The 26965-nt window shown below is 43.7% G+C and overlaps 1 protein-coding gene across 1 annotated transcript in view; it reads left to right on the top strand.

Moving 5' to 3' along the window:
• Positions 1 to 9747: 9747 nt before the first annotated feature.
• The window catches only part of LAMA3 (laminin subunit alpha 3), a 241905-nt gene continuing 224687 nt past the window's right edge, over positions 9748 to 26965 (top strand). The window contains exon 1 of the mRNA XM_060028799.1: positions 9748 to 10242. Within this exon, the coding sequence (XP_059884782.1) occupies positions 9946 to 10242 (297 nt within the window). The 5' untranslated portion in view covers positions 9748 to 9945. The remainder of the gene's footprint in view (positions 10243 to 26965) is intronic.

A 26965-nucleotide genomic window follows, 5' to 3' on the forward strand; every position in this document is an offset into this window, starting at 1 on the left:
GAATTGTCCTTTCTGGCACAGTTCTTGATGCCGTGGCAGAAAACATATTCACAAGAACTTTTTTTTTTTTTTTTTTTACTTGGAATGAAGTTAACAGAGCATTTTGGCAAGAGCAAAAAACAGGGCATAAAATTCATGAGATCAAATTTTTCTTTTCCCTAGATGCTTACCCAGGGGCAAAAGCCAGGAAAAAAAAATAAGAAGAGATAAACTTAAACTTAATTTGTCTTAAAGACATCAACTACATAGAAAAAAAATTCTAAATGCAAAAGTCAAATTCTAAAATCTCAGTTTCCCAGAAGTGTCTAGAAATAAAAACTTTCTCACTCTAATTGGAAAGAGTATTCATATTTCACTTTTAATGCTAACTCAAGGCACTTAAGAATAGAAGCTGCAAGTAGTAGGTGATACTGATCAGCTCACATTAATGAATAAGAAGAGACAAATTTCTGACTATTGTAGTTGTCTACTGTTGTGTAAGAGACCATAAGCCAGTGGCTTAAAACAACAACTCTTCATTTGTTCATGATTCAGCAACCTGGGCTGGAATCAGCTAGACAGTTCCGCTGGTCTCACCTAGGATCTCTCATGCAGGTGGCTTGATCTGATGGCTTGAATAGGTCTTTTAAGACCAAGCTGGCTTTGCTCACATGCTTTGCATGGTCTCACATATTCCAGAATCTCTCTCTACATACCTTCTTTCTCCAGCAGTATGGTTGGACTTCCTTACAGCATGCAGTCTATGTTCCAAGAGGGAGAATTCTAAGATGACAAGCACTTATCAAATCTCTGCTTGCATCAAACTTGTTAATATCTCATTTGCTAAAGCAAGTCACTGGACCAAACTCAGACTCAGTGTGGGAAGGAACAACACAAGGGCAGGAGTTCTGAGAGGCATGGTTCATTGGGGGCCACTGATGTAACAGTTAATTATAAAATAAAAAAATTTTTAACTAAATTATGTTTAAAAGTTATACAAATTCCATTTTTCTGAATAAGGCAGAATTACATTACTTGGAAAATCCAGCTGATGTTCTAGAGATTGTAAAATGGCATCAGTATTTGGGAACACTCTTAATGGCATGAAGGACTATAAAAACTCACCAGATTACACCAACCAAGCCAACCGATCAATAGTATTTACTGAGCACCTATTAAGTTATTATCACTATGCAAGGTGGTATGGAAGACACATTTTCCTTGCATTCAGGGTACCTACGATGGAACTGAATACAAACAATATTTAACGTTGGAAACAGTGTAAGACAATATAACCATGTGTTAAACTGTGCAATATAGACCAAAAAGCAGTAAAGAATTTCAGACTTTTAGTCGTCTCCTTTCAACATAGGAGATATGGTCTCAGAACTGGAACAATCCATTACTAATCCAAGACTGTGCAGGTGACTACAACACCTGTTGGGCTCTACTAGTACTCCTCTCCGGGTGGAGGACACTGGTTTTATGAATGCAGAGAACAAGGGCACTCAGACACTTAAAGAAAGGTGGTTATACATTCTCAAGGCTGAGTCCTTGTCCTTTCAGAAGGCAGGTGCCTTGCAAGTCAATTTGTCAGCATCTTCCTGGTTCTCCTTTTTTGTTAGTAACCTACAGTCTGGCCACAGGGCTACGTTCAAGTGCACTGGGAGGGGATAACAGCTGGATAGTTATGCCACATGGTGGAGAATGTGACGGCATTTGGAGCAGAGGAAGAGCAGGGAAGAAAGAACACTGATTCTCCTCTAGGCACCTACTTCTGTTCCAGACACTCTGCTAGACCCTGGGGATACAAAGTGAATTAAACCTGGTGCCTGTCCCCAAAGAGCTCCCTGTCTCATAAGTAGGCAGATCTAAATGCTCCACAGAGGTGTGGATAGTGTGCTGTGTGGGCACAATGACAGGAACGGCCAGCTCTGAGAGTAAAGGGAGAGTCCTGGGTAAGCCTATGGAAAGTCTGCTGAGTAAGGTGATGCTTGAGGTGAAGTTTCAAGAGCAAATTGGAGTATACTTGTCACCTAGGTGGAGAAGGACATTCCTGACGGAAGATATAGCCATGCGCAAAGTCATGGAGACTCACTGAGGACCAGGAAATCGTTCAATAAGGCTGAAGACTATGGTCCAATGCAGGCAAGTAATAAGGAGATAGGGCAGAATAGAAGCTTAGGACGAGCTTATGGACCAACTTACAAACCAACCTACTAAGGAGTTTAGACTTTATCCTAAGCAATGAGAAACATTAAATGTGTTCAGCAGGGTAGAGACATGATCAAATTTACATTCTAGTAACAGCACTGCCCAAAGGAAATTTCTGCAGTGATGAAAATGTTCTATAATCTTCTCTGTTTAATATGGTAACCACTAACCACATGCGGTTATTGAGCACTTGAAATGCAGCCAGTGTACTGAGGAACTAAATTTTTAATTTTTAAACTTAAATTTAGATAGCCACATGTAGCCCTTGGCTACCATATTGGACATGTCAGCTTCAGAAAAATCCCTGTGGCAGCAGTGTGGAGGATGGATTGGATGTGGACAAGACTGGAGGGAGTTGGAAGACTGTAACAGCTCAGGTGGGAGAAATGTGGTCTTGAATTAAGACTGGGGCCATGGAAATGCAGTTGAGGCAACCAAATTGAGAACTGTTTAGGAAATGAAATGGACAGAATTTGGTATCTTATTTGACAGGAGGGAGCAACCCTGATCATGAGAAGAAGATGGGTACTCAAGGGTAGGGACACGTAAGTCCACTTAGGAGGATGAGGCCAAATCCAGTCTGTGGAGCAGTAGGAAGCTGGGCAATGCCTTGATCTGGCACATATGCTGGTCTTCCACTGTTATGCAAAATAGATTGTAAGAGAGAGAGACTGGAGGCAGCGAGAGGAGCAGGGTAGCTGCTCTTTGCCTGACTGAGGGTGGTCTGGATAAATAAGTGAATTCAGGTGAATGGTAACCAATGTCATTTAAGCATAAGGGATCATGGAGAAAGAATAATCAATGAGAAAGCCATGTTTTCCAGTCTGATTGAGGAAAGAAAAGGGAAAAGGGAATTAATGATTGTTAAGCATCTATTAATTAGCTCTATGGTATATACGTTCACAAAAATTTTTCTCTGGGATACTAGACAAATTGGTGTTGTCACTGATGGAAATGGATGGGCCAAGAAGGGGGCATGTTGGTAGGTCCCACTGCATATATTTTGAAAATGAGGTATATCCTAAGTGGAAGACGTTTTTCTGTGTATGTTTGTTGAGGAGGTGAGAAAAGACAATTAAGAATGTCTAAACCGTAGGATTAAAAAAATTATGAACAGTTTTAAAAGATTTCTTTGACAGTGGGTAGTTTCAAGGTAATAGATCTGATACTATTTTATTTGCTGGCCCACATAAATGGAAATAGCTAAAAGGACTTTGGCCTTCAGAGTTAATAGGAAAATAAAGCATGTTAAGCATAATAGAGTGCAAGCAACAGGCAACAACTAAACCAAACAGGTGTTTAATGTTATTGGTCCAGCTAAACCCAAGTGAACCCAGTTCAATATTCCAACATAATTTTAAAATAAAGCAATAAGTCTACTTAGTTTGTGAGATGAGAAAAATGGAGTCACGACCCATGTGATAACTTAGTTGTAAGGCCTTGGATAGCTTCTTATTTACCATTGAACATTTCATTAGGAGGGTCTTCTTTCTGCTCCCGTATATGTAAAAATATTACAACAATAATAATTCAGATGTATTAGTTAAGGTAACACTACTTTAACTTCATAAAAACCCCCAAATCTTGGTGGCTTAATTTAATGAAAGTCTGTCTCTCATTTATAAGAGTGCAGTGTGGGTGTGTAGGAGGCAGGCTCCCACATGGGACCCAGGCTCCTTCCATCCTGTGGTCCTCCGCCTCCTAGGGCTTTGGAGCCCTGGGCTTCCAGGCAGGAAAAGAGGTAAAGCATGAAGGATCTGCAAGAGGATTTTATGGACCACTTCTCACTTTTTCATTGGTTCAGAATCAGTCAAGGACCACACCTAGATGCAAGTCGGGTGGGAAATGGATCCCTGGGGCCACCAGCCACTTCACAGAACAACTCTACCCTATGGAAAGAGAGAACCGATCCTTGGTGGGCACCTAGTCATTTTATCCCACCAGACTAGATTATGTTGAGAGTTCCCATGACTCTTTGGTGTCTCTTTTCCTCACCTCTTTGTATTATTTACGTACCATCGACCCTGTCCCTCCCTCATCTCCTCCCACCTCCTCAGAGCCACGCATGAAGTTCACTCATATTTTCCAGTTGATTTATAGGCCTGGCTGTCTAACCAGCCACTCTCAGAATCGTCCATGAAGAACGCAGTGTCTGAGATAAGGAAATAGCTTGTGAGTCCCATAAACATCATTCAGTACTCTACTATAAACCTAGAGTAAAAAAGGAGAGAAATGAGCAAGTTGAATCTACATTGGCTTCTTAACAAGTAAGTATTGTATCATATGATTTCACCTATATGTGGAATCTAAAAAGATGATACAAATGAACTTATTTATAAAACAAATAGACTCACAGACATAGAAAACAAACTTATGATTACCAAAGGGGATAGCGAGTAGTGGGGGAGAGATAAATTAGGAGTTTGGGAATAACATATAGACACTATTATATATAAAATAGGTTAACAACAAGGACCTACTATATAACACAGGGAATTATACTCAATGTCTTGTAATAACTTATAATGGAAAAGAATCTGTAAAAGAATATATATGTATAACTGAATCACACTGCTGTATACTTGAAACTAACAAAACATTGTAAATTAACTATACTTCAATTAAAAAAAGTATTGAAGTTAGCACCCCAATTTGTTCTGTGAACTGCTCAGCATTAAGAGGGTTATTAAAGAGATGAGAGATTTCAGTGATCATATGGTTACAAAATTACCTATTAACCCTGTGTTCTAGGGCTCAAGTGAAATTCATTCCATCTTGGTAAATTTTGACAGGTATTTACCAACCTGCTGCTCTGTATAAGGTACTCCTACAGAGATCTCAAAGGATACCAAGAAAAAATTCTTTGGGCCAGCCTCTGACCACAAGAGTTTTCATCTTTTATTGTGAAATAACCTTTTATTGGATCTTTTGGGCAAATTCTTACCAAAATACGTGTCTCTGAAGTTAGGTATTTTTTTCTTCTTAATTTAATTTTTATTTTATATTGGAGTATAGTTGATTTACAATGTTGTGTTAGTTTCAGGTGTACAGCAAAGTGATTCAGTTATACATATATCCATTCTTCTTCAGATTCTTTTCCCATTTAGGTTATAATCCACAAGGACCTACTGTATAACACAGGGAACTCTACTCAATATTCCGAGATTCTTTCTGCATGGCAAAAATTCTTGCTGGTCTCCTCTGGGTACCATCATTGGGCTGAGATAGCTCCAATCATTTATTTATTTAATCCTTGTCGAAGTGAGGTATTTTGGACATGGAAACAAAGTGCAGTGTGGTTGAACATTGCCAGTGGTGTTGCCTCCTGTGGTCACAGAGATAATTCAACTGGGTTCAAATCCTTAAACTTAGGGTGGCCCAAAAGGAGAAAATGTGAAAATGACTCAAGAAGATAATTTAGAGACTGCTTTCTAATTTTCACTCAAAATCTCTGCCAGATAAGTTACTTAAGCTTCATGTCAAGAGAATGAAGGCTCCATTTCTTAAAACTCCACTTAGCCTGAGCCAGATGATTTAATTACTCACTACCTTATTTTCACTCATCCACAGAATGAGAATAATAATAATGAGAATAATGGCCCACTTACCTTTCAGGGTTAGCTCTGGGCTGATAGGAAAAAATTTCATTGTAAAGAAAAGGTACTGTTACCTAGGTTTAGCCTTTCTTTTATCCTGGCACTACTGCTTGTAATAACACACACTTGGGGTGGAAAAAGGAATCCTCCTTAATAACAAATGTATAAAATTACCTGCTCTGCCCAACTGCATATTTCACATAAAGGCCAAACTGGAGTGTGTGTAGCAAGAGCTGGAGAGGAAATTCATGTAATTGGAATGTGAATGCTTCACAGGGCCTTTGGTGGAGCTAACTACCAGAGAGTGCCCTAATGCAACGTACCAGTGTCAAGGTTCCAACCGAAGCTGGGTTCCGCCTGCAGTGAGCAGAAACATTGGATACTGAGACTTCCGCTCCACTTTGGTTAACACTGGGGTTTCTGAGCTGAGACGATGAATCAGACACAGGCCATGTGCCAAGGGAGCATCACTACTTTACAAGGAGCCATTAGATTAGGGGTCCGGAGCAGGGGGCCCACCACAAAAGGCAGTGGGGGTAAGGTGTGCTGTAATCCCAGGCAGGCACAAGCTGGGCTCTGGACACCATTTTGTGGTAATGAGGACTTGGTCAAGTCCCTTAACCTTGACTTCTGATCTATAAATAAAAGTGGGTGGTGTTAGATTCGTGTTTTCCAAAGCCCAGGGGTGTAGGGGCAATTCTCAGTTTTCAAAATGACCAGCAGAAACCCTGCCTTTATTTAGCAACACAGGCGGATGGAAGCTCACTTTCTCCACTTTGAGCTGGAATGATTAAAGCTCAGCGTGGTCATGCTAATTACTTCATGATAAGCCAAAGCCTATATTGACAGTTATATAGATCTTTGATAACATGGAAAATATTTAAGAAATACAGTTTGTGAAATTCTCTCCAAGCAGGAGATCATGGGAGAAGAGTAATAAAAGGATATTAATATATATCCTTACATTCCAATATTTTATGATAGAATGGTTGGGTTCCAAAAGATGCTCTTGATCTTTGGGTTTGCAGTGAAGCTGGCCAGTTGGACAGCAGAACTTCCCTCATCGTTTAGTTACCCCTGGTTTTCAGGGGGAGCTCTCGCCAGGCTCTCGTGTGGTATTGCAAGAAGCAGTAACACCTTCTGTTTTTCTGTTTTGTTTGTATTCTTTTCACTGCTGTTGTGACCCACAGACTCCTGTTGGTTTAGAACGATGTCATTGTTTTCTCTACGAAGTGATGATACAAGAGGAAAAGTGCAACTTGTTTTTCAAGTGAGACCAACCAATGGTAAGGTATAGTTTAACAATACAATTTTAAGAAGAACAGTAATAATAAGCAGGTCCCAGGATTGATTTAATCCCAGTTCATATTCCTAGGATGACTTGGGAGGGCAGAAGGAAAAGCTGCCGTATTGGGGAGGGGGTAGAAAAGAAGGAGAAGGACAAAATCTATGCTTTCACCTAAAGACGCATCAGTCATGGGGATAATGTTAGACCCATCACTGTATTAATGGGACATGATCGAGTCTGGCTATGCCCTTGCAAGACAGTGAGTTTACCACCCTTGCGTGTCTACATTCTTGATTCTAGGGAAATTCTTTGCGACAATGGCATGGCAAGTTGCATTTCTATCTTAAGATCTGAAGGACACAGCTATGCATGAATCACTGCTGAAGTATTGAGAGGTCAGCCAAACGCCAAATTCACTGTGTTAGTTTGGGTTTGTTTACACCCAACTATGCATGTCTGTCGCACCCACCCCTCTAGAGCTAAGTAAACCAATAGCTCCTCTTGTGCTTGGGACACTTCTGAAGCCTTCACACCTCACATGGGCCTCACCCAGGTGGCTTTCCCCACCTCCCACCCCCCCGAGTCCTCCTAGGAGCATGAACTGAGAATCGGAAGCTCTGGGTCCTGCTTATTATTCCTATTTTTCTTAAAACATGGGCAAGTCATTTCATTTCTTCAAGCATCATCTTTCCCCATGAAAACATAAGAGCCCCATTTTGCCTTAAAAACACAAGTGTGCCTTCTGTTTGCTGCCTTAGTGTTTAAAAGCACTTGCTCATACATTTCTTCATTTAAACTTCAGAGCAGCCTTTCTCCCCTCCCCCAACCAAAGTGTCAATATTCCCATCATATTTCCCGTATCTAGAACCACGGAGGGTCGGTGCTCCCGGGATGTTTGTTTTGGATACATAGCCTTTACAGAGAGAACTTTACTAACAAATATGAACTTCAGATACGTACCTTTTATTTGTTCATCTTTAAAGCTATTCTCAGTGGGCAAACACACCTGTTGTGCCCTGACTTCACAAAGTTATTTTTCAATTGCAATGATATTATATACCTTCTGACTAGGGAGTGTAATAAAACATACCAAAAAGAAATGTTGTCATGTACAATACAGCAATTTTTATGTCACGCTCGTAATTTTTGCCTTTTGGAGCAAAATGCGAAGTTCTATGAGGAAGAAGCGTTGTTGTGAATCCACAGATGGTCAGTTCTGCTGCTGAGGATTCTGACATCAGAACCTCTCAGTGAACAGGCCTGGCAGTGTAGGGAGTTACTGGCTGGGTCGAGAACAGTTACTTCAATGTAGAATTTAACTTCTTTTTTTTTTTTTTTTTTTTTCCGGTACGCGGGCCCCTCACTGTTGTGGCCTCTCCCGTTGCGGAGCACAGGCTCCGGATGTGCAGGCTCTGCGGCCATGGCTCACAGGCCCAGCCGCTCCGCGGCATGTGGGATCTTCCCAGACCGGGGCACAAAGCCATGTCCCCTGCATCGGCAGGCAGACTCTCAACCACTGTGCCACCAGGGAAGCCCTTCGCCTTCTTATCTGCCTATTGATAAAATAATTTTGGAATCTTAGCTGTTTGTTGAAAGTTTTCCTGCAAATGATCTTGTCCGGAAGGACTTTATAAAAAGAATGTAAAATCTTTCTCACTTTTCTGCAATCTTCTTTCATCAGTTTAGAAAGGACCATACCACCTCTGCAGGACTATTCCAGGTAGTGCTGGGCACTCGTTCAGTTGCTTTATTAAAATATGAATGTTCTTATTAGGGCAAAGCAGTGTAGGTTCATGACTAGTTAGTTCTCTCCTTTCAACTGTTCCCCTTCGATCCCCATCTCAATCTTTGTTCGAGCAGTGCTCTCACACACTCCCTCGTTTTTCCTTCTCCGTCTTTCGAAGCTCTAGTCCTTCTTCCTCTGGGGCACTTGTGTTCGTCCTGGCCTGCAGCAATGACACCCCCTTCTAATTGTTAGAGACCTCTGCGGGCTCCGTTTTGGTGAGATGTCCTGCGTGCAAGACCAAGCCTCAGCCCTGGGAGGTGGGGGGTTCGCATCCTTTTCCCCAGAGGCCAATGTGACAGCTCGAGTAATACACTCGATGTCTCTGTTCACCTGTAAAATATAGCAGATGGGGCATGTGAAGAATTTCCTCCAAAGTACCTTTACCTCTGGGCACACTACAACTTGCACTAGTGGCTGTCTTTAGATTGTGTACGTTCTGCCACTCCCAGTTCCCCAGAGCTCCTTTGATCTCACACTCAGTATGCGTGTGCAGTGCCACAGGTATCGTTGGCGCCCAGGGTCTGAGAATTGACGGGACTTGTCCTTTGACAACTGAAACTCATCTGGGAAACCACAGTGTCTTTGGTGTAGGTTCTGCAGGCAGTGGCAGTTGCCTCTGCTGTCTCACCCCATTCGCCGCGAGCCTCCTTCCCGCTAGGCCGAGACCCACCGTGAGGCTCTGGAGAAGAGGACTCTCGGATCTCTGCCCCGGCCGTGGGGAGGTGGGGCGGTCCAGGTCCCCGCCTCAGCCGCGGGGGTGGCAGCCGGGGACACGCCTTTTGCTCTCCCAGCCGGCGAAGCTGGCAGCGCGCAGCGCGCTGGCGGAGACAACGTCTGCGGGCCGAGGCCGGCCGCTGTCAGTTCCTTATCCGGCGGGTGCCAGCTCCGGCCGCAGCACGTTCCAAACCCGAGGAGCCGCCCCCTCGCCGCGGGCTCCCGGCGCGTGGGGCGCGGGCGCGCCTCCGCCGACACCGCCCACACTCGGGCCGCGCTCGCTGGTAGCCTGAGGATCGTCCGCCGAGAACGCGGTGTCCCCGAGCCCCTTCGCCGGCCGCCGAGGCAGGAGGACCGCGCGCTGCGAGATGGCGGCAGCCGGGCGGGCTCGGGGCTGGGCACCGCCGTCAGTGCTGCCACTGCTGCCGCTGCTGCCGCTGCTGCTGCTGCCGCCGCCCCCCGCCGGGTGCGCGACCGCTCGGGACCCCGCGGCCCCGGCGTGGCTCAGCCTGCACCCGCCCTACTTCAACCTGGCCGAGGCGGCGAGGATTTGGGCCACCGCCACCTGCGGGGAGCGGGAGCCCGGCGGCACGCGACCCCGGCCCGAGCTCTACTGTAAGTTGGTGGGGGGGCCCACCGTCCAGAGCAGCGGCCATACCATCCAGGTAAGGTCCCAGGTCCCTCCCGGGCGGGCTCCCTCCCCGTGCGGGCCAGCCACCCTGGGCGAAGGGGTCGGGCCTTTTCCCCGCACTCTCGGGACCCGAGGCGACCGGGAAGGGCTCCCCCAACCCCTGCGTGGGTCGGCGACCCCGGGAGGTGGGCGCGGTGCACCCCGGGAGTGGTACTGGGGAACACCGCCTCCGCCGATGCGCCGCTCGGGGCTGGGATGGGTATGCTTTGCACATCCCGAGGTGAATACAGGCTGAGGTTAAGTTTGGGCTTGACCAGGAGAAAGTCCGAAGCTGCGCTCTCGGGATGTATTGAACTGTGGTCCTGTCCTGCCTCCGTCACCCAGGTAGCGCCTGGCCAGGGCTTGAGCCCCCCTGGGCTTCACCGGTGCCCCTCCTTCGAGGCCCTTCATCTCCCCGACCTTATGCAGAGAAGCTGGTAGCAGTTAGATTCCGTGGTGTATTTAAAGAGAGAACTTTTAGACTGTATCAGTAGTACCACTCCCATCTCACCAGAAAAACGCACCTCACCCCACAGCCTGAAGTACCACCATCCAGAGCCATTAGGCGCGAGTGGACAGACACGGTGCTCAGAGTCCATCGGACTCCTACTGCGAACACCTGTGTAAATGCTAGTGTCGCTGGTGCTTCATCAGCATCTGGAAATGTGCCAGGTCCTTACACACGAGCCTCACAACAGCGCTGGGCACTGGATCGGGTGACCAGGTTAAGAAATGTGCCTACGTCATCATGGAGGACATCTGGATTTGAACCCAGTCCTGACTCCAAATCCTCTTTAAACTAAGACGTCTGTCGTTGCCTCCCTCTCTCCCAGGAAGTATTGCTGAGGAAATTGTTGCCAGAAGAGGGAGTAATTTTGGAGTTTGGGCTTCCAAAGCGAAAGATTATCATTCCGAGTCTAGGTCAGTCTTTTAGAAGGTCTTTTGACTAAGCACTCCCATAAATGACAGGTTGTTGAACATGCAGTATATTCTTATGCGATAGATGCTCATTTATTTATAAATTACATGCATGTATGACTATTAATTTGTGTGCACTATAAAATATACAAAAATAGAAATAAAAAGAATAATGATGAAAATGCTTTTTTCTTTATTAAGAGCCCCAAATAGGGCTTCCCTACTGGTGCAGTGGTTGAGAATCTGCCTGCCAATGCAGGGGACATGGGTTCGAGCCCTGGTCTGGGAAGATCCCACGTGCCGCAGAGCAACTGGGCCCGTGAGCCACAATTACTGAGCCTGCGCGTCTGGAGCCCGTGCTCCACAAGAGAGGCCGCGATAGTGAGAGGCCCGCGCACCGCGATGAAGAGTGGCCCCCACTTGCCACAACTAGAGAAAGCCCTCGCACAGAAACGAAGACCCAACACAGCCATAAATTAATTAATTAATTAATTAAAAATTGCAACCTCCCTTAAAAAAAAAAAGAGCCCCAAATTTTGCTTTCTTTAAATGTTTTGTGACTTTGTATAACCAGTTATAAACAAATATTCAAATGTTAATCATATATATAATTATTTTTGACAAGTGTAGTTTAGCACGTATGATATAGCCATTCATAGTTTTACATTAATACTGGAATTTAGTAGTTGTCATCACTGAAAAAATACCTCAAAAATATGTAAATTCAAATGAAAGAACTGCATTGACTGCTGAGTTCCAGAACCAGCTGCATAATTTGCAGTCTATTGCAAAATGAAATGGAACTGCTTGTTCAAAAATTATGAATTTCAAGATGTGGGGATAGCAGAGCATTAAACTAAGTGAGAGGCCTTTCTAGGAGTGGGACCCTGTGAGAATTTCCTAAATTGTGGTACTCATACTTCTGCTCCATCCTCCAATTATTCTAAAAGTTTTTTTTAAGTAGAAACTTGGCCAGTATATGTTCATTTTTCAAGTGGAATTCAGTACTTCCTGATAGGAAAGTGTTGTGTTTTAATGCTATAAACAATAGATTCAAAGTTCACTCTTCATTTGGAAAAATGTTACAAAATTCTGTTTCCGTGTTTTTAAAATGTGCAAATATAAGAACTTTTAGAGTAACACAGTTCCATCTTTTCAGCAACAAAAGATGACACATTTCCAAACATCTGTTTTATGAAATGGTCTTTCCAAAGTTTGCATTTCTTTAGAACAGTATTTACTTTTTCACACTTTTTTTTTTTTTGCGGTACACGGGCCTCTCACTGTTGTGGCCTCTCCCGTTGCGGAGCACAGGCTCCGGACGCGCAGGCTCAGCGGCCATGGGTCACGGGCCCAGCCGCTACGCAGCATGTGGGATCTTCCCGGACCGGGGCACGAACCCGTGTCCCCTGCATCGGCAGGCGGACTCTCAACCACTGCGCCACTAGGGAAGTCCTTTTTCACACATTTTTAAAACAACACCCTTTCTTTGATGGAACAAAGTACTTCCATTATTTTGTAAATATCTATCAGGTAGTATATTACTGGCAGTCACTTGTCATCCCAGCAAAAGTCAGCGAATTTGGAATTTTTGTGAAAAAAAAATGTATAACTCATCTTTAAATTTAAGAGGTCTTTTAAGTACTTTTCTATGAGAAAACCAGTGAGCCTGTGTAGTCAAAAGTATTTCATAATCACTCCCCATTTCAGTACAAGGTTTTAACTGTTCTGCTATTTAGGAGAATAGAATCCACATGTCCACTTTGCCAGGTGCACTTACGCTTCGTGTGTCCTGATCAGATGATAGCCTGGTGAAACCTCTCCTCTCCCCTTGAACAGACACTCAGGACTCTTGTGACCTGCTAACTTGTGGACTGGATGAAGGCCTTTATAGGCAATCTGTATATTAAGTATTAGAAAAATTGAATTTCTTCACTTTAAGTAAAATAAACAGTTTTAATATTCCCTTCTTGCACCCCACTAGATTGCCTGGCACACCCAACTTTGGAGAGAATTGTTCTAATTGTGGGAAGAGTAAATGTAAGGAGAAGGAAGTTATCGAGGAAATTTTCAGCCGTCTCTGCTCCCCAGATTTGCCTAGAAATGGGCCAACTCTTATTCTCCTCAGCTGGAATTTTTATTAAGTATCATAAGTTGGCACTACTGTTTTGGGAAGTCCAGAAAAGTCACGTTTCTTGTTCTGATTGAGTTTCCAGAATAGGTGCTTAAACCTGGGTCCACAGGCCTAGATAGAGTAGGAAGTGCCTTTCTGAGCTCACTCAACAGACTGCATTTCTAGGCCAAGGTGTAGCCTGCAGGAAAAGGATGCTATCTGGTGTTTTGCCTTATTCTTTCTGTAAAAACTGGGGGTGAACAAAAGTGCTTTCTGCATTCACAGTTGAGGGCCTGAGCAGGTGCACTGATTGCTGATGTGAGAGGTTCTCATGTAATGAGGAGAGAAGCATGTTGGAGACAAGAAGGAGAAGGCAAATTCCAGAAGCTGGGCTGTTAGACACTTGTTCTAGCCCAGTGTTGGCAGCAGCTGGTGCAGACCTGCCTTTCAGAAAAGTGGGTGTGGTGGGAGACAGGTGGAGGAAAGGAAGAGAGATTATGATTAATCATGTGCTGTACCTGAGTGATAATCATTTTGAATCTGCTCATGTACAGCTCAAGATGGGGAATGGAGAAGAGTTAACAAAAAAAGTTCTACTTCTTTGAACTTTCTAAAAACAGATCTTTGGGAGCCAGCCAGAGTTTAGAATTTCAGGCCAAAAGGATGCAAGAAATGTAAAAAAATGGATAAAAGTCACATCTTAGAAAAAAACCCAGGGTTTATGGTCCTGATTCTATAATAACAATGCTGATACTTGAACGGTAGCGTGTGTCAACAGGCAGAGCATTTAAAAAGTCTGCATTTTGTTTGTTGGGTGAAAAATGTTTGCTGTGGTTTCTCTGGACTTAAGATTCATTAAATAAGATTTTATATACTTGCTACTGCTCAGACATTAAGTTTTTGGTGTTTGAGAGCTCTGTGATTCAGGGATCCTATCTGTCTGGTTCACGGCTGTCTCTCCAGTGCTGAGCACAAAAGCCTGGAACAGAATAGGTGCTTGGAAAATATTGAATGAAAGGATGGTGGAGTGAAGGTACAGTTGAAGTTACTATAAAGAGGAGACAAGAAAAGTATGCAAATTAGTTCTATTCTGATGAAAAGTAATTATAACCGAAATATGTCACAATTTGCACTTTAACTTTAAATGTGTACTAACCTATGGAGTGTAAAGACATTATTACAGTCGGCCCTCAGTATCCTTGGGTTTCGCATCCACAGATTTAACCAACTGTGGGTCAAAAATACTCGGGAGAAAAAAAATCCAGAAAGTTCCCCAAAGCAAAACTTAAATTCGCCCTATGGTGGCAACTATTTACATAGCATTTACATTGTATTAGGTATTATAGGTAATCTGGAGATGGTTTAAAGTACGTGGGAGAATGTATGTACGTTATATGCAAATACTATGATGCCATTTTATATAAGGGACTCGAGCATCTGCAGATTTTGGTATCTGTAGGGTTCCTGGAACCAGTCCTTCACAAATACCAAGGGAGGACTGAATTTACTGACATCTGATAGAGGTGATGATAAAATGGAAGTGGAAGGCTGTGTTGAAAATATAACCTTGGGTTTGGTTTAGCTTGACATAAACACTATGCTCACAAGAAATGACCTGCACGTATTTACCAAACATATGATCTTTTTTTTTTCTTTTTTCTGGCCACACTGTGCCGCTTGTGGGATCTTAGTTCCCTGACCAGGGATCAAACCCGCGCCCCCTGCAGTGGAAGTGCAGAGTTACCACTGGACCGCCAGGGAAGTCCCAGCAAACATATGATCTTGATTTTGTACATCGACAGTTCAACATATTTTTATAAGTTCTTTCAGTGCACTTTGCTTTATGCATGAGAATTTGTATTTAACCTAAATGATATTGATAGAGAAGTACACTCACCTGAGTTATGGCTAAGAGTGAGCATGCTTGCCACAAAGCAGTCCCAGTTGTGTGTTTGTGTAACTTGCACTAATAGCCATAAAGGAAACTCAACTTCACTAAGGCTCTGTTTACAGAACTATTGTGAAAGAGAGCCATTTGTTAACTTCAACAAGGGCCTTTTCCTTTGTGATACAGATGTGAAGATTTTGGGGAAATCTAAAACATTTACTGTGTCCATTGATATATTTGTAACAATTATTCATAGAGTTATTTCAAAACTTCAGATGATTACAGCCAGCAGTTGAAGGACAAATGATTCTTTTTTTAAATAAATTCATTTATTTATTTTTGGCTGCATTGGGTCTTCGTTGCTGCGCGTGGGTTTTCTCCAGTTGTGGCAAGTGGGGGCTACTCTTGGTTGTGGTGCACGGGCTTCTCATTGCGGTGGCTTCTCTTGTTGCAGAGCACGGGCTCTAGGCATGTGGGCTTCAGTAGTTTTGGCACGAGGGCTCAGTAGTTGTGGCTCGGGGGCTCTGGAGTGCAGGCTCAGTAGTTTTGGCGCACAGGCTTAGTTGCTCTGTGGCATGTGGGATCTTCCCGGACCAGAGCTTGAACCCATGTCCCCTGCATTGGCAGGCAGATTCTTAACCACTGCACCACCAGGGAAGCCCCGAGGCATAATTTAAATACCATAACATGCAGCCATTTTAAGTGTGAATTCAATAATTTTTAGAAAGTTTATAGAGTTGTGCAGCTATTACTAGAGTCTAGTTTTAGAACATATATATATATATATAAATCCATTCTGCCAGTCTCTGCTTTTAACTAAGTCTAATCCATTTACATTTAAAGTGATTATTGATAATGAAGGACTTATTTCTGCCATTTTGCTATTTGTCTTATATATGACAAATGTCTTATATATGTCTTATATATATATGCATTATATATTTTTTAGTTCCTCAGTTCCTCTATTACTGTTTTCTTTTGTGTTTAATTAAATTTTCTAATGTGTCATTTTGATTTCCTCCTCATTTCCTGTTCTGTTAATTTTTTTTTTTTAATTTATATTTTGGCTGTGCCATGCGGCATGCGGGATCTTGGTTCCCTGACCAGAGATTGAACCTGTGCCCCCTGCAGTGGAAGCTGGAGTCTTAACCACTGGACCGCCAGGGAAATCCCCTGTAAATTTTGTGTGTGTGTGTGTGGTACGCGGGCCTGTCACTGCTGTGGCCTCTCCCGCTGCGGAGCACAGGCTCCGGACGTGCAGGCTCAGCTGCCATGGCTCACGGACCCAGCCGCTCCACGGCATGTGGGATCTTCCCGGACCGGGGCATGAACCCGCATCCCTTGCATCGGCAGGCGGACTCTCAACCACTGCGCCACCAGGGAAGCCCCCCCTGTAAATTTTTAAAAGTAATTTTCTTAGTGCTTACTCTGAGGATTACAATTAACATCCTAAATTTATAACAATCCAATTTGATTTGACATCAACTTAATTTCAATAGCATCTAAAACTCTGCTCCTATATAGGTCTGTCTCCCCTTTTATGATGTTATTGTCACAAATTACATCTTTACACATTGTTGCCCCTTGGGATAAAAACATAATTATTGTTCTATGCATTTGTGTTTTAAATCATATAGGAAAAAAAGTTACAAACCAAAAATACAATAATGCTGGCTTTTTAATTTACCTATGTAGTTATTTGTACTGGTGTTCTGTATTTCTTTGTATGGCTTTGAGTTACTGTCTAATGTCCTTTATTTCAGTTTGAAGGACTCCCTTTAACATTTCTTGTAGGGCAGGTCTACTAGCAACAAACTCCTTCAGCTTTTCTTTGGGAATGTCTTAATTTCTCCTTCATTTTTGAAGAATAACTTTACCAGGTATAGAATTCTTGACTGACAGTTTTTTTCTTTCAGCACTTTATCGTCTCACTGCCATCTGGCTTCCATGGTTTCCAGTGAAAAATAGGTTGTTAATCTTATTGAGGATCCCTTATATGTGATAAATTGCTTCTCTCATGTTGCTTTCAAGATTTTCTCTTTGTCTTTTGACAGTTTGTTTATAATGTGTCTCAGTGTGGATCTTTCTGTAGGTGACTAGCCTTTTTATGACCCAATTTTCTTAAATGACCAGGGAAACTCCTGTGAGGGAAAATACAATATCATCTCACTGTAGATATTATCAAACTACTCTCACTTAGAGATGAAGAACTCTGGCTCTACAATCATGTAGACCTGAGTTTGAATTCTAACTCTACCAGCTCTCTGACCTTGGAAAATTGCAAAATCTCCGTTTTCTTATATATAAAACAGGGTTAATAAACCTGTGTATCTCACAGGTTTACTTGGAGGATAAAAGCACTTAGTATTTTTCTTGGCACATAGTTAGTGCTCAATAAATGTGTTTTTTCATGGAGAGAAAAAATTCTTTTTAAGACTTCTAAGGTGGTAAGCTACAAAAATGAATTAGCACAATAGTCATTTTAAATTTTTGAGTAAAACGTTCTTTTAATGATGACGTGTACAGTGCATTATACACTGAACACATTTGGCATGCTGAATAATCCACAGGCATAAAGACATTTATAGCCTTCTATAGAATAGCAATGTTGAATTGTTTTGGTAATGCGTTAATAACTAGTTCAGATATTATTTATGTAGGGACTTCATTTATTTATGCACTTTCTGGTAACGCAAGATGTTCCAGGGTCACTTTTAATTTTCTTTGCTCCAGTGTTGGAACTAACTACTTTTCCAAAAATCTCTGTTTTTTTTTTTTTTTTTTTAAATTGAGTGTGGTATGTAGAAACCAAGTCTGGATATGAGGTGTGCTCATTGTTACCGGTGTGTCATTGCTTCTAGACCCTTTCAAGGGACAGAGCTAGGAGTTATATGTATATCTACTAATTCCTATATACGCCCACATCATATATACACACACTTTTATCAGCTAAACTAACATTTTTGGGGAGGTATTAATTTTTTAAGGTGAATTTTGGTAGCACTGATACATTCTTCCAGATCATAAATTTATTTCCTGTTGTGATTTAGGCTTTCACGAAACCTGTGTTAACTTTTGCTCAACATTGTGGAACCATTTGCCTAGTGAGGAAAAGATTTATTAAATGGTACCTCAGTGGTCTTAGTCAATAGAACTGCCTGTGTTGTGCTGTATACATGGGCTCCTGGCCAAGGGGGCTGAAAATCCAGCCCGGGCAAGGCTGTATCTGCTCAGAGGCAGGGAACCTTTTTCTGCTTCTCAAAAAAGAGCTGTTTGCATGAGCTAGCAGATCCTTGATTAGATCCCTCCTGCCAACAGGGTGGAACCTGCCCTGGGGAGAGCCAACTCATTGAGTCCCATGTGTCCTGCCCGTTTCTCAATATCATAAGTATATTGTATTCTCTTGGTTTTCCCATCCTAGATGTTTAGAAAATACATGTGGAAGTAATAAATGAATATTAGCTTGAGAGAAATATAGGTTTTAATTAGATTATCTATGCATATCTTAACTGTGGGGTATAGATGTAATTCTCCATTACTTTCAAGTTGCACTATATACTGTGTACAGGAGTGATACCAAATTAAGGGGAGGCGGGCAGAATGGAGAATAGGGAGAACAGCCTAGTAACCAGGAGACTTGCTCCCCTGTTGTTTTTTTCTTTTTTTGGTTCAATAGCTCCCCTGTTTAATGTGGAGTATTAATTTAACACTTAATCGGTACCTGGCACTGTCCTAAAGCCTCTTTCACAAACTTCTTCGTCCTCACAACCATTTATAAAGGAGGTACTCTTAGCACACTCAGTGTACAAATGAGGAAACTGAAGCACAGAGAGGTTAAGTGATTTGGTCAAGGTCACACAGCTAGTATGTGGAAAAGCCAGGTACTCTGGCTGCAGAGTTCATGCTTTTACCTGCTGTGCTATGCTGCCACTGCCGAGCCAGCTACTCTTCCCTCAGTTCCAGCCAAACTCTGTGCCACCTCCCTAACTCCATTCATGGCCTTGGAGCCATTGATTTTCATGTCTGTATCCTTATTAATTCACGAGCTTCCTGAGTGTGAGGCCACATTTTCCTGTTGTTTGTCTTCCCTGTGGCAGCTTATCACAGACACTTCATAGATGCTTTTTGGAGAAATGTTCAAAGGGCAACACCATCATAGGATTTTCCTACTAGAGCAACACCTTGATGGAAGTGCTGTTTGACAGAAAAAATACCTGACTTTCAACAACCTGCCTCTGGAAGACAGTTGTGGCCCTGGTGTGTTGAATTTCAAAGTAGTGCCTAATGTAGTGGCAGAGACCAATGACTAGGACTGGACCACCAGAAGCTGGAAGAGGCAAGGAAGGATCCTTCCTCTACAGGTTTCAGAGGGAGAGGGGCCCTGCCAATGCCTTGATTTCAGACTTTCAGCTTCCAGAACTGTGAGACAATAACTTTCTGTTGTTCTAAGCCACCCAGTTTGTGGTACTTTGTTACGGCAGCTCAGCTTAGTCCGTTTGGGCTGCCGTAACAAAAAAATAGATTGATAGCTTATAAACAACAGAAATTTATTTCTCACAGTTCTGGAGGCTGGGAAATCCAAGGTCAAGGTGTGGGCAGATTCAGTGTCTCGTGAGGACCCACTTCCTGTTCGCTGATTGCTGTTTTTTCACTGTCCTCACAAGGTGGGAGGGATGAGGGATCTCTCCAGGGCCTCTTTTATAAGGGCACTAATTCCGTTCATGTAGGTGGAACCCTCATCCTAATACCATCATCTAGTGGGTTAGGTCTTAACGTATGAATCTGGGGGAGGGACACAGATATTCAGTCCCTAGCAGTAGCTTCAGCTTTAAGCCAGATCACCAACCTCTCGGTCAGTCAGCAGTGTTTATGGACCAGCGTGTAAGTTATCTGTGTATGGAAGGGTGGAGGATGGGGGACTACATGAAGCTCTTGGGTGGTCCTAGGGTCTCTGCTTTTGAGACTTCGCAATCTGATATTCATAATTAGTCCCTGAACAGAATAAGGAGAGCTCTTGGTTGAACAAATATTTAGGGATCACCCATATTGAGAGTAATCCTTAAATAAGAAGAATATATCAGTGGGGCATAAAATAAGGATTGCCTAATAACACGGGTGGGGTGGTGGGAGTCTGGGGGCTCTGGACACAGTGAGCTGCACAGAGCCCAATGGTTGGGTGATTCCTTTACTAGTGAGGGCTCTGGGGGCTGCATCAGGGGAAGGATGGGGTGGGATTGTGAAATGAAAGGCCCAGCGCCTTGTTTCCTGAGATTGGCTCTGCAGAGACTGAATATGGCTGAGGATTTGTGTGTACAAAAGACATTGGTGGCAAAGATTCTATGCAAGGTAGTTTGCCTAGTGATTTGATAAGAACACAAAAATTTTAGACTTTCAAACTTTCCTATATGTCTTTTTTTTTTTTTAAAGGAACTGAAGCTTTTTTTTTTTAACATCTTTATTTGGGTATAATTGCTTTACAATGGTGTGTTAGTTTCTGCTTTATAACAAAGTGAATCAGTTATACATATATGTTTTATCTGTTTCTAAGTGATGTTCCTATTTCATTGTGACAGCTGATCACTTAATGTATCTTTAATGTGACATTGAATTTCGAATGTTTTTAATGTACCAGAAAAAGTAGCAGGAGTTGCTGAGAGACCTCTTCAGGAAAATCTTTTAGTAAGATTGCCACAAACTAGTTGATTTTTTTTTCCCTCTTGTTTTATTTCATTACCTTTTAGGTCAAATAGTAGACTTTTATTTAAATAAAAATGTACCTTGAAGGCACTTTTTCTAATAGAAATACCAGGACCTGATAAAGTTTTCATTCCCTTTCTCTGAGCACCATGCTGGCTTTGAAGTAACACTTCATACCCCTCACATACTTGGTGTTACATGCAGCCGCCTTTTTCTTTGATCAGTTGCTTGCCTTGGTTCTGCAGTGTGGTTTTTCCCTAGCTGTAATAGATAGCAACTGTCACTGGAGCTTAGGAAGACCATAGCTGAAAGAGTAAATCTGCTTGATTAACCACAAGGAAGATGAGGCCAAGGGCCTTCACAATCATGATAGGGATGTTTGTAACCAATGGTTCTCCATCTTCACTGAAGACAAAATACAAAGGGTGGTGTAGCTTTGCAGAGCGAAGGATTGAGTTCAGCTGTGGAGAAGGACTGCCTTCAGTGCCGCACCACTGAAAGGATTTTCAGAGAGGAGGGCGAGAAGGTTGTCTCCAGGTCAGAATCGTCTGTGTGATTTTAGGTTGCATCATAGGCAATCCAAAGGCTTTAATTGGGGCCTAGCAGGGGCCTAGCATGGGCAGCTGCCCTCCCCACACCAGCGCCTTGCAGTTTTCTGGAGGGAGCTGCAGTCAAGGAGCCAGGCCCCCGTGGACCAGCCATGCTCATGTACTTATCTGCATTCTCCGCCCTAGAGCCTCTGTTCGGAGGCCTCCATTGAGACTCGTTTTTGGGGTGCTATCGGGGTGCTATGGGTGAGGCCCTTTCCCCCACTCGGACTTGGTACTGTTCTACTCCTCTCTGCATCCCCCTCCCAACTCCCTGGGTGCATAAGAAGGCAGGAGCCTTTTGTTTGGGGTTCCTGGGCAGTGAGCTCATTCTCCTGTCATCTGACCCTCGCCTGGGGGAAATGGAACCCTGGGGAGCTGGCACCTCTCTCCTTTGCCTTTTGCCTGCACAGTCAGGCACAGGAAGTGAATGGCCTTGATTGCTGCTTTCAAATTAGCCCCTTGTCCTCCTTGACCACCGAACACCTGGCAGCTCACCCAGAGCTGTCTTTTGTGGACGGTCCCTATTGTAGCTTTTTATCACCTAAGGAAAGAACTGCCGCCTGGAAGCATGCATGTACACATACTTATGCGCAATATTCACCCACTACTATATTTAACAAATATTTATTGACATCTCTGTGCCAGGCACAGAGGACAGGGATATGATGGGCTGGGAGTACAATTCCTAACAAGGCAGAAAAGGTCCCTGCTTATAAGCAGCTAACCTTCTATGGGGAGACTGTAACCAGTGAGCAAACTAATATGATAATTATAGATTGTTATTGTGTCTTGGAGAGGATAAATGGGATTTTGCGATTGAGATTAAAGAGGGAAGCTTCTATAGGTCAAGCAGATGGCGAAGCTTTGCTAAGGAGTGTTATTGGTACAGAAAGCTGAGGGTTGAGAGGAAGGCAGCCCCAAGGAAAGGCTGGGAAAATGTGTTCCCGGCAGAGGACCAGCAGGTGCAAGGGCCCTGAGGTGGGAACATGTTTGGTGTTTCTAGGAACTCAGAAAGCCACGCTGCCCTCGTTTTTGTATGTTTTGAATGTTATCTCTGAGTGAGACCACTTTCCAGAATTTATAAATACTTCATTTTATTTTTGTACGTATGTATTCCCTTTCTGGTTCTCAAAAGAATTTAGGTGACTGATAAAATTTTAAAAGGATGAATGAAAGAGTTGAGGGCATTAGGACAATGAGAAAATAAAGTGGTAAAGAGTGTAGTAGGGCTTCCCTGGTGGCGCAGTGGTTGGGAGTCCGCCTGCCGATGCAGGGGACGCAGGTTCATGCCCCGGTCTGGGGGAACCCGCGTGCCGTGGAGTGGCTGGACCCGTGGGCCGTGGCCACTGGGCCTGCACGTCCAGAGCCTGTGCTCTGCAACGGGGGAGGCCGGGGTGGTGGGAGGGCCGCGTACCACAAAAAAAAAAAAAAAAAGAGTGTAGTTATTTCATAAGGAGATTAATAACTGAAATGGAATTGAGAGGGAAATATTTGGTTTGAGGAATGCCTCAGGTCAAGGTCAGACTCTCTCCTGAGGACAGTATCTGGCCCTTAGCAGGTCAATAGTTGACAGCTGGATGAATAAACTGTCAAGGCAGAGCTGCTTTTGTAAATCTAGGCTTTGGGATGAAGCTCTAAAGAGGAAGTGCTTTGGGTTTGGGGCATTGAGCAGACAGGCCTAAGTGTGGCCTGGCCCACCTCAGAAACCTGAGTTTATTTGTGAGCAGACCACTTACCTGCAACTGCAGGTACCAAGCGACCCCTTATTGCCAGTGATATGCCAACACTACGTATAGGGAACAAGAGAATAGAGGGAGAAGTAGAAGGAAGAGGATTATATGGAAACCATTAAAAAGATGGGTTTTACTTGTACACTGTTGGTGGGACTCTAAATTGGTGCAGCCACTGTGGAAAATAGTATGGAGGTTTCTCAAAAACTAAAAATAGAACTATCATAGGACCCAGCAATTCCACTCTTAGGTATATATCTGAAAAAAGCAAAAACTAATTTGAAAAGATACATGCACCTCAGTGTTCAGAGCAGCATTATTTACAATTGCCAAGATATGGAAGCAACCTAAGTGTTGATGAGCAGATGAATGGATAAACACTCCAGTGGTTCTGATGGTGGTGTGATCACTTTATGGACGGCGTCTCATTGAATCATCAAAATCACTGCGTAAGGTTGGTGGTGTTAGCCCGTTTTAACAAAGAGAAAATGGAACCCAAAGGAGACTAAACAATTTTTTTTTTTTTTTTTTGTGGTACGCGGCCTCTCACTGTTGTGGCCTCTCCCGTTGCGGAGCACAGGCTCCGGACACGCAGTCTCAGTGGCCATGGCTCACGGGCCTAGCCGCTCCGCGGCACGTGGGATCTTCCCGGACCGGGGTATGAACCCGTGTCCCCTGCATCGGCAGCCGGATTCTCAACCACTGCGCCACCAGGGAAGCCCGAGACTAAATATTTTGACTAACATTTTGAAGCTGTGACCGGTAGAGGCAGGATTTAGACCTCCATCATTCTACTCCAAAATGCATCTCTTTGAAACAAATTAAAAGAAAAACCCTCTGTAATTTGACCTGAGTGGACATAGTTTTTGAGTAATAGGTATAAATTTTGCAGATGTTTGTTTATCTGCCTTAAAAAATACATACCTGGGCTTCCCTGGTGGCACAGTGGTTAAGAATACGCCTGTCAATGCAGGGGACACGGGTTCGAGCCCTGGTCCAGGAAGATCCCACATGCTGTTGAGCAACTAAGCCCGTGCACCACAACTACTGAGCCTGCGCTCTAGAGCCTGCCAGGCACAGCTACTGAGCCCACATCTGCAACTACTGAAGCCCACATGCCTAGAGCCCGTGCTCTGCAACAAGAGAAGCCACTGCAATGAGAAGCCTGCGCACCACAAAGAAAAGCAGCCCCCGCTCGCCACAACTAGAGAAAGCCCGCACGCAGCAACGAAGACCCAACACAGCCAAAGATAAAGAAATAAAAAATAAATAAATTAAAATATACGTACCTGGAACCAACCTGCAGCCCCTTGTTTGGTCTCTCAAATCCCTTGCTTCAGGAACCCGGCACACTAGAGGGCAAAGCGCCTCCTCTGGTGGGGTGAAAGCTGTGTGTGGGCTGCAGAGCTGGGCGCTCTCCTGGGCTGTGTGGTCGCCCTTCACCCCACCCTGTGCAGACGTTTAGGTGCTCAGGACATTTACAAGATGCTTGTCTGAGTGGTAGGTAACCACGCCCATGTGCTTTGTGCTTCTCAGAATGGAGAGCGTTCTGAACAAGGTTTTGGTAAAGGAGCAATCCCAAGTTGGGAATGGGCACACTCCAGAATGTTCTCCACATCAGGGCTCCAGCTGGCTTGGGTCTGGCCACTTGAGACAGTGCCTTTAAGGCACGTAACCTCAGGAGCCTCGGTGAGTGATGGTGAGGAGGAGGGTTCGCGGTAGCGCAAACGTGGTGATCATGAAACAGGGCTGTCGATGGGTGAGCGTGGTTAGATCTTGCCGTGTTTTCTGTGCCTGCCGCAGGGCACGGGTGCAGCTAAGCTTCTGTCAGACGGGGTTCTCTCCTCAGCTGGATCTCTTCCCACACATCTGGTCGTGGGCAGGTGTTTGGAAAATCACATAATTGCTATTGCAGTGCGGCCTCACACTCCATCCAAATCTAAGATGGGGCTCTGATGCAGCTTCCAGAGCAGCCAGGCCAGGATGGAAAGCGTTCTGAGCTGTAAGGACTGTGGCCAGACCCACACACGGGTCCTGGTTCCTGCACGTCCCGGCTGTGTGGTTTGAGGTGAGGCCCTTCACCTCCGTGAGCCTTCACTTCTGGGTCTTTAGGTCCTGATTTGATACGCATCTGAGAATGTGGTGAAGATTCGGCAGGGAAGGCGTGGCATGTCTCTCCTGGGCTCCCACGCCCCACACGCTCACTTGATCCCAGCCCCTGCTGGTGACATGTTGTGTTTGAGTTACTTCTCTTCTATCCCACTGGATTTCTTCCGGGGCCGGGTCCAGCTCTTAGCGTTTGTTCCTTTGTTTTTACCCCAGCATCCAACACAGTGCTCCACACACTGGTGGCGATTTGGAAAAGTTGAATAAATGAATGACTGTTCAGACAATAAAAGAAGTCATGTTAGGGAGTGGTGCTGTAATCAACCTCTAGTTTCTTAGAACAAGACAGTGTTTATGCTGTGAATTCAGTTGCACAGTATTATATATGAGAGGCTTTTGGTTAAGGAGAATCATCAAAAATGTGAGCAATACGAGAGACTATTTTTTTTTCCATCTTTCTAAATGAGGGTAGGTCACTCCGTGGGCTTCTGGGCAAACACTGGCTTGTCCTCTGGGGACCTCCAGCCTTGGATCTCTACTCTCTTTTGTTGTTTATTTGAACAGTTTTGTCCCCTTTCCTTCTAGCCCCTTCTGTTACATTTGCTGTTTCCCACACGACTAGGCTAATAGTAGCTTTGACACAGTTCAGAGCGTGAGTCCCTTGTCTTGTTTATCTTTCAATATTCTCATCTCTGTCTGGAATAGCTTCTGATACAGAGTACATGGTCAGTACAGGTTTGTTGCCTGGATGGATGAATAACTGAACACAAGGATGTAAGAATCCTCTCTGTTCTCTGTCTGTCCCCCTCTTCTCTGACTTCTACCAGTTTTTGTCCTGCTTTTATTTATTTATGGTTATTTAAAAAATATTTGACCTCAGGTGCAGAATTAGATTAGATTAGCGATTGTTCGTGACCCTCAGTTTAAGACATGCTTTCATCATTGGTCCTTGCATGATAAGCCTTAATGTGTATGTGGATGGATGGATTTTAAATAGTATAACAAGGGACTTCTCTGGTGGTCCAGCGGTTAAGACTCCACCCTTCCACAGCAGGGGGCACGGGTTCGATCCCTGGTCGGGGAACTGAGATTCTGCATGCCGTGCAGTGCAGCCAAAAAAAAATTTTAATCATATAATAAGCACCCATGAACTTGCTACCAAAACTCAAAATAGGGCCTTAGCAATAACTTACGTCTAACCATATGATTTCCCCACCTCCCATCTCTCTTTTTCTCTCAATCTGGGGTAACCATCATCCTGAATCCTTTATTAATTTTTCCTTTGCTTTCCTTTCTATATAGTTTTTTTTTTTTTTTTTTTTTTTGCGGTATGTGGTATATATATACCACATCTTTATCCATTCATCTGTTGATGGACCCAATGTTCTTAATTTTAATGTCGTCAAATCTGTCTCTTCCTTTGTGGTCAGTGCTTTCTGAATCTTGTTTAAGAACTCATTCCTTGCTCCAAGTTCTTAAAGGTATTCACCTTTATTTTCCACTGAGAGATTGTAAACTTTTATTTCTAATGGTAAGTCCTTAATTCATCTATGACAACAAAAAAGGAACATCTCCACTCCTCATATCTATACTCTGGAGATGGAGATGAATGTAGATTATCATCCTTGGGGGAGATTTGCTTCTATCACATGTAAATCTTCTAAACTTCAAGAAAT

The sequence above is a fragment of the Delphinus delphis genome, chromosome 13 (assembly GCF_949987515.2).
Source record: "Delphinus delphis chromosome 13, mDelDel1.2, whole genome shotgun sequence".
Taxonomy (NCBI): Eukaryota; Metazoa; Chordata; class Mammalia; order Artiodactyla; family Delphinidae; genus Delphinus; species Delphinus delphis.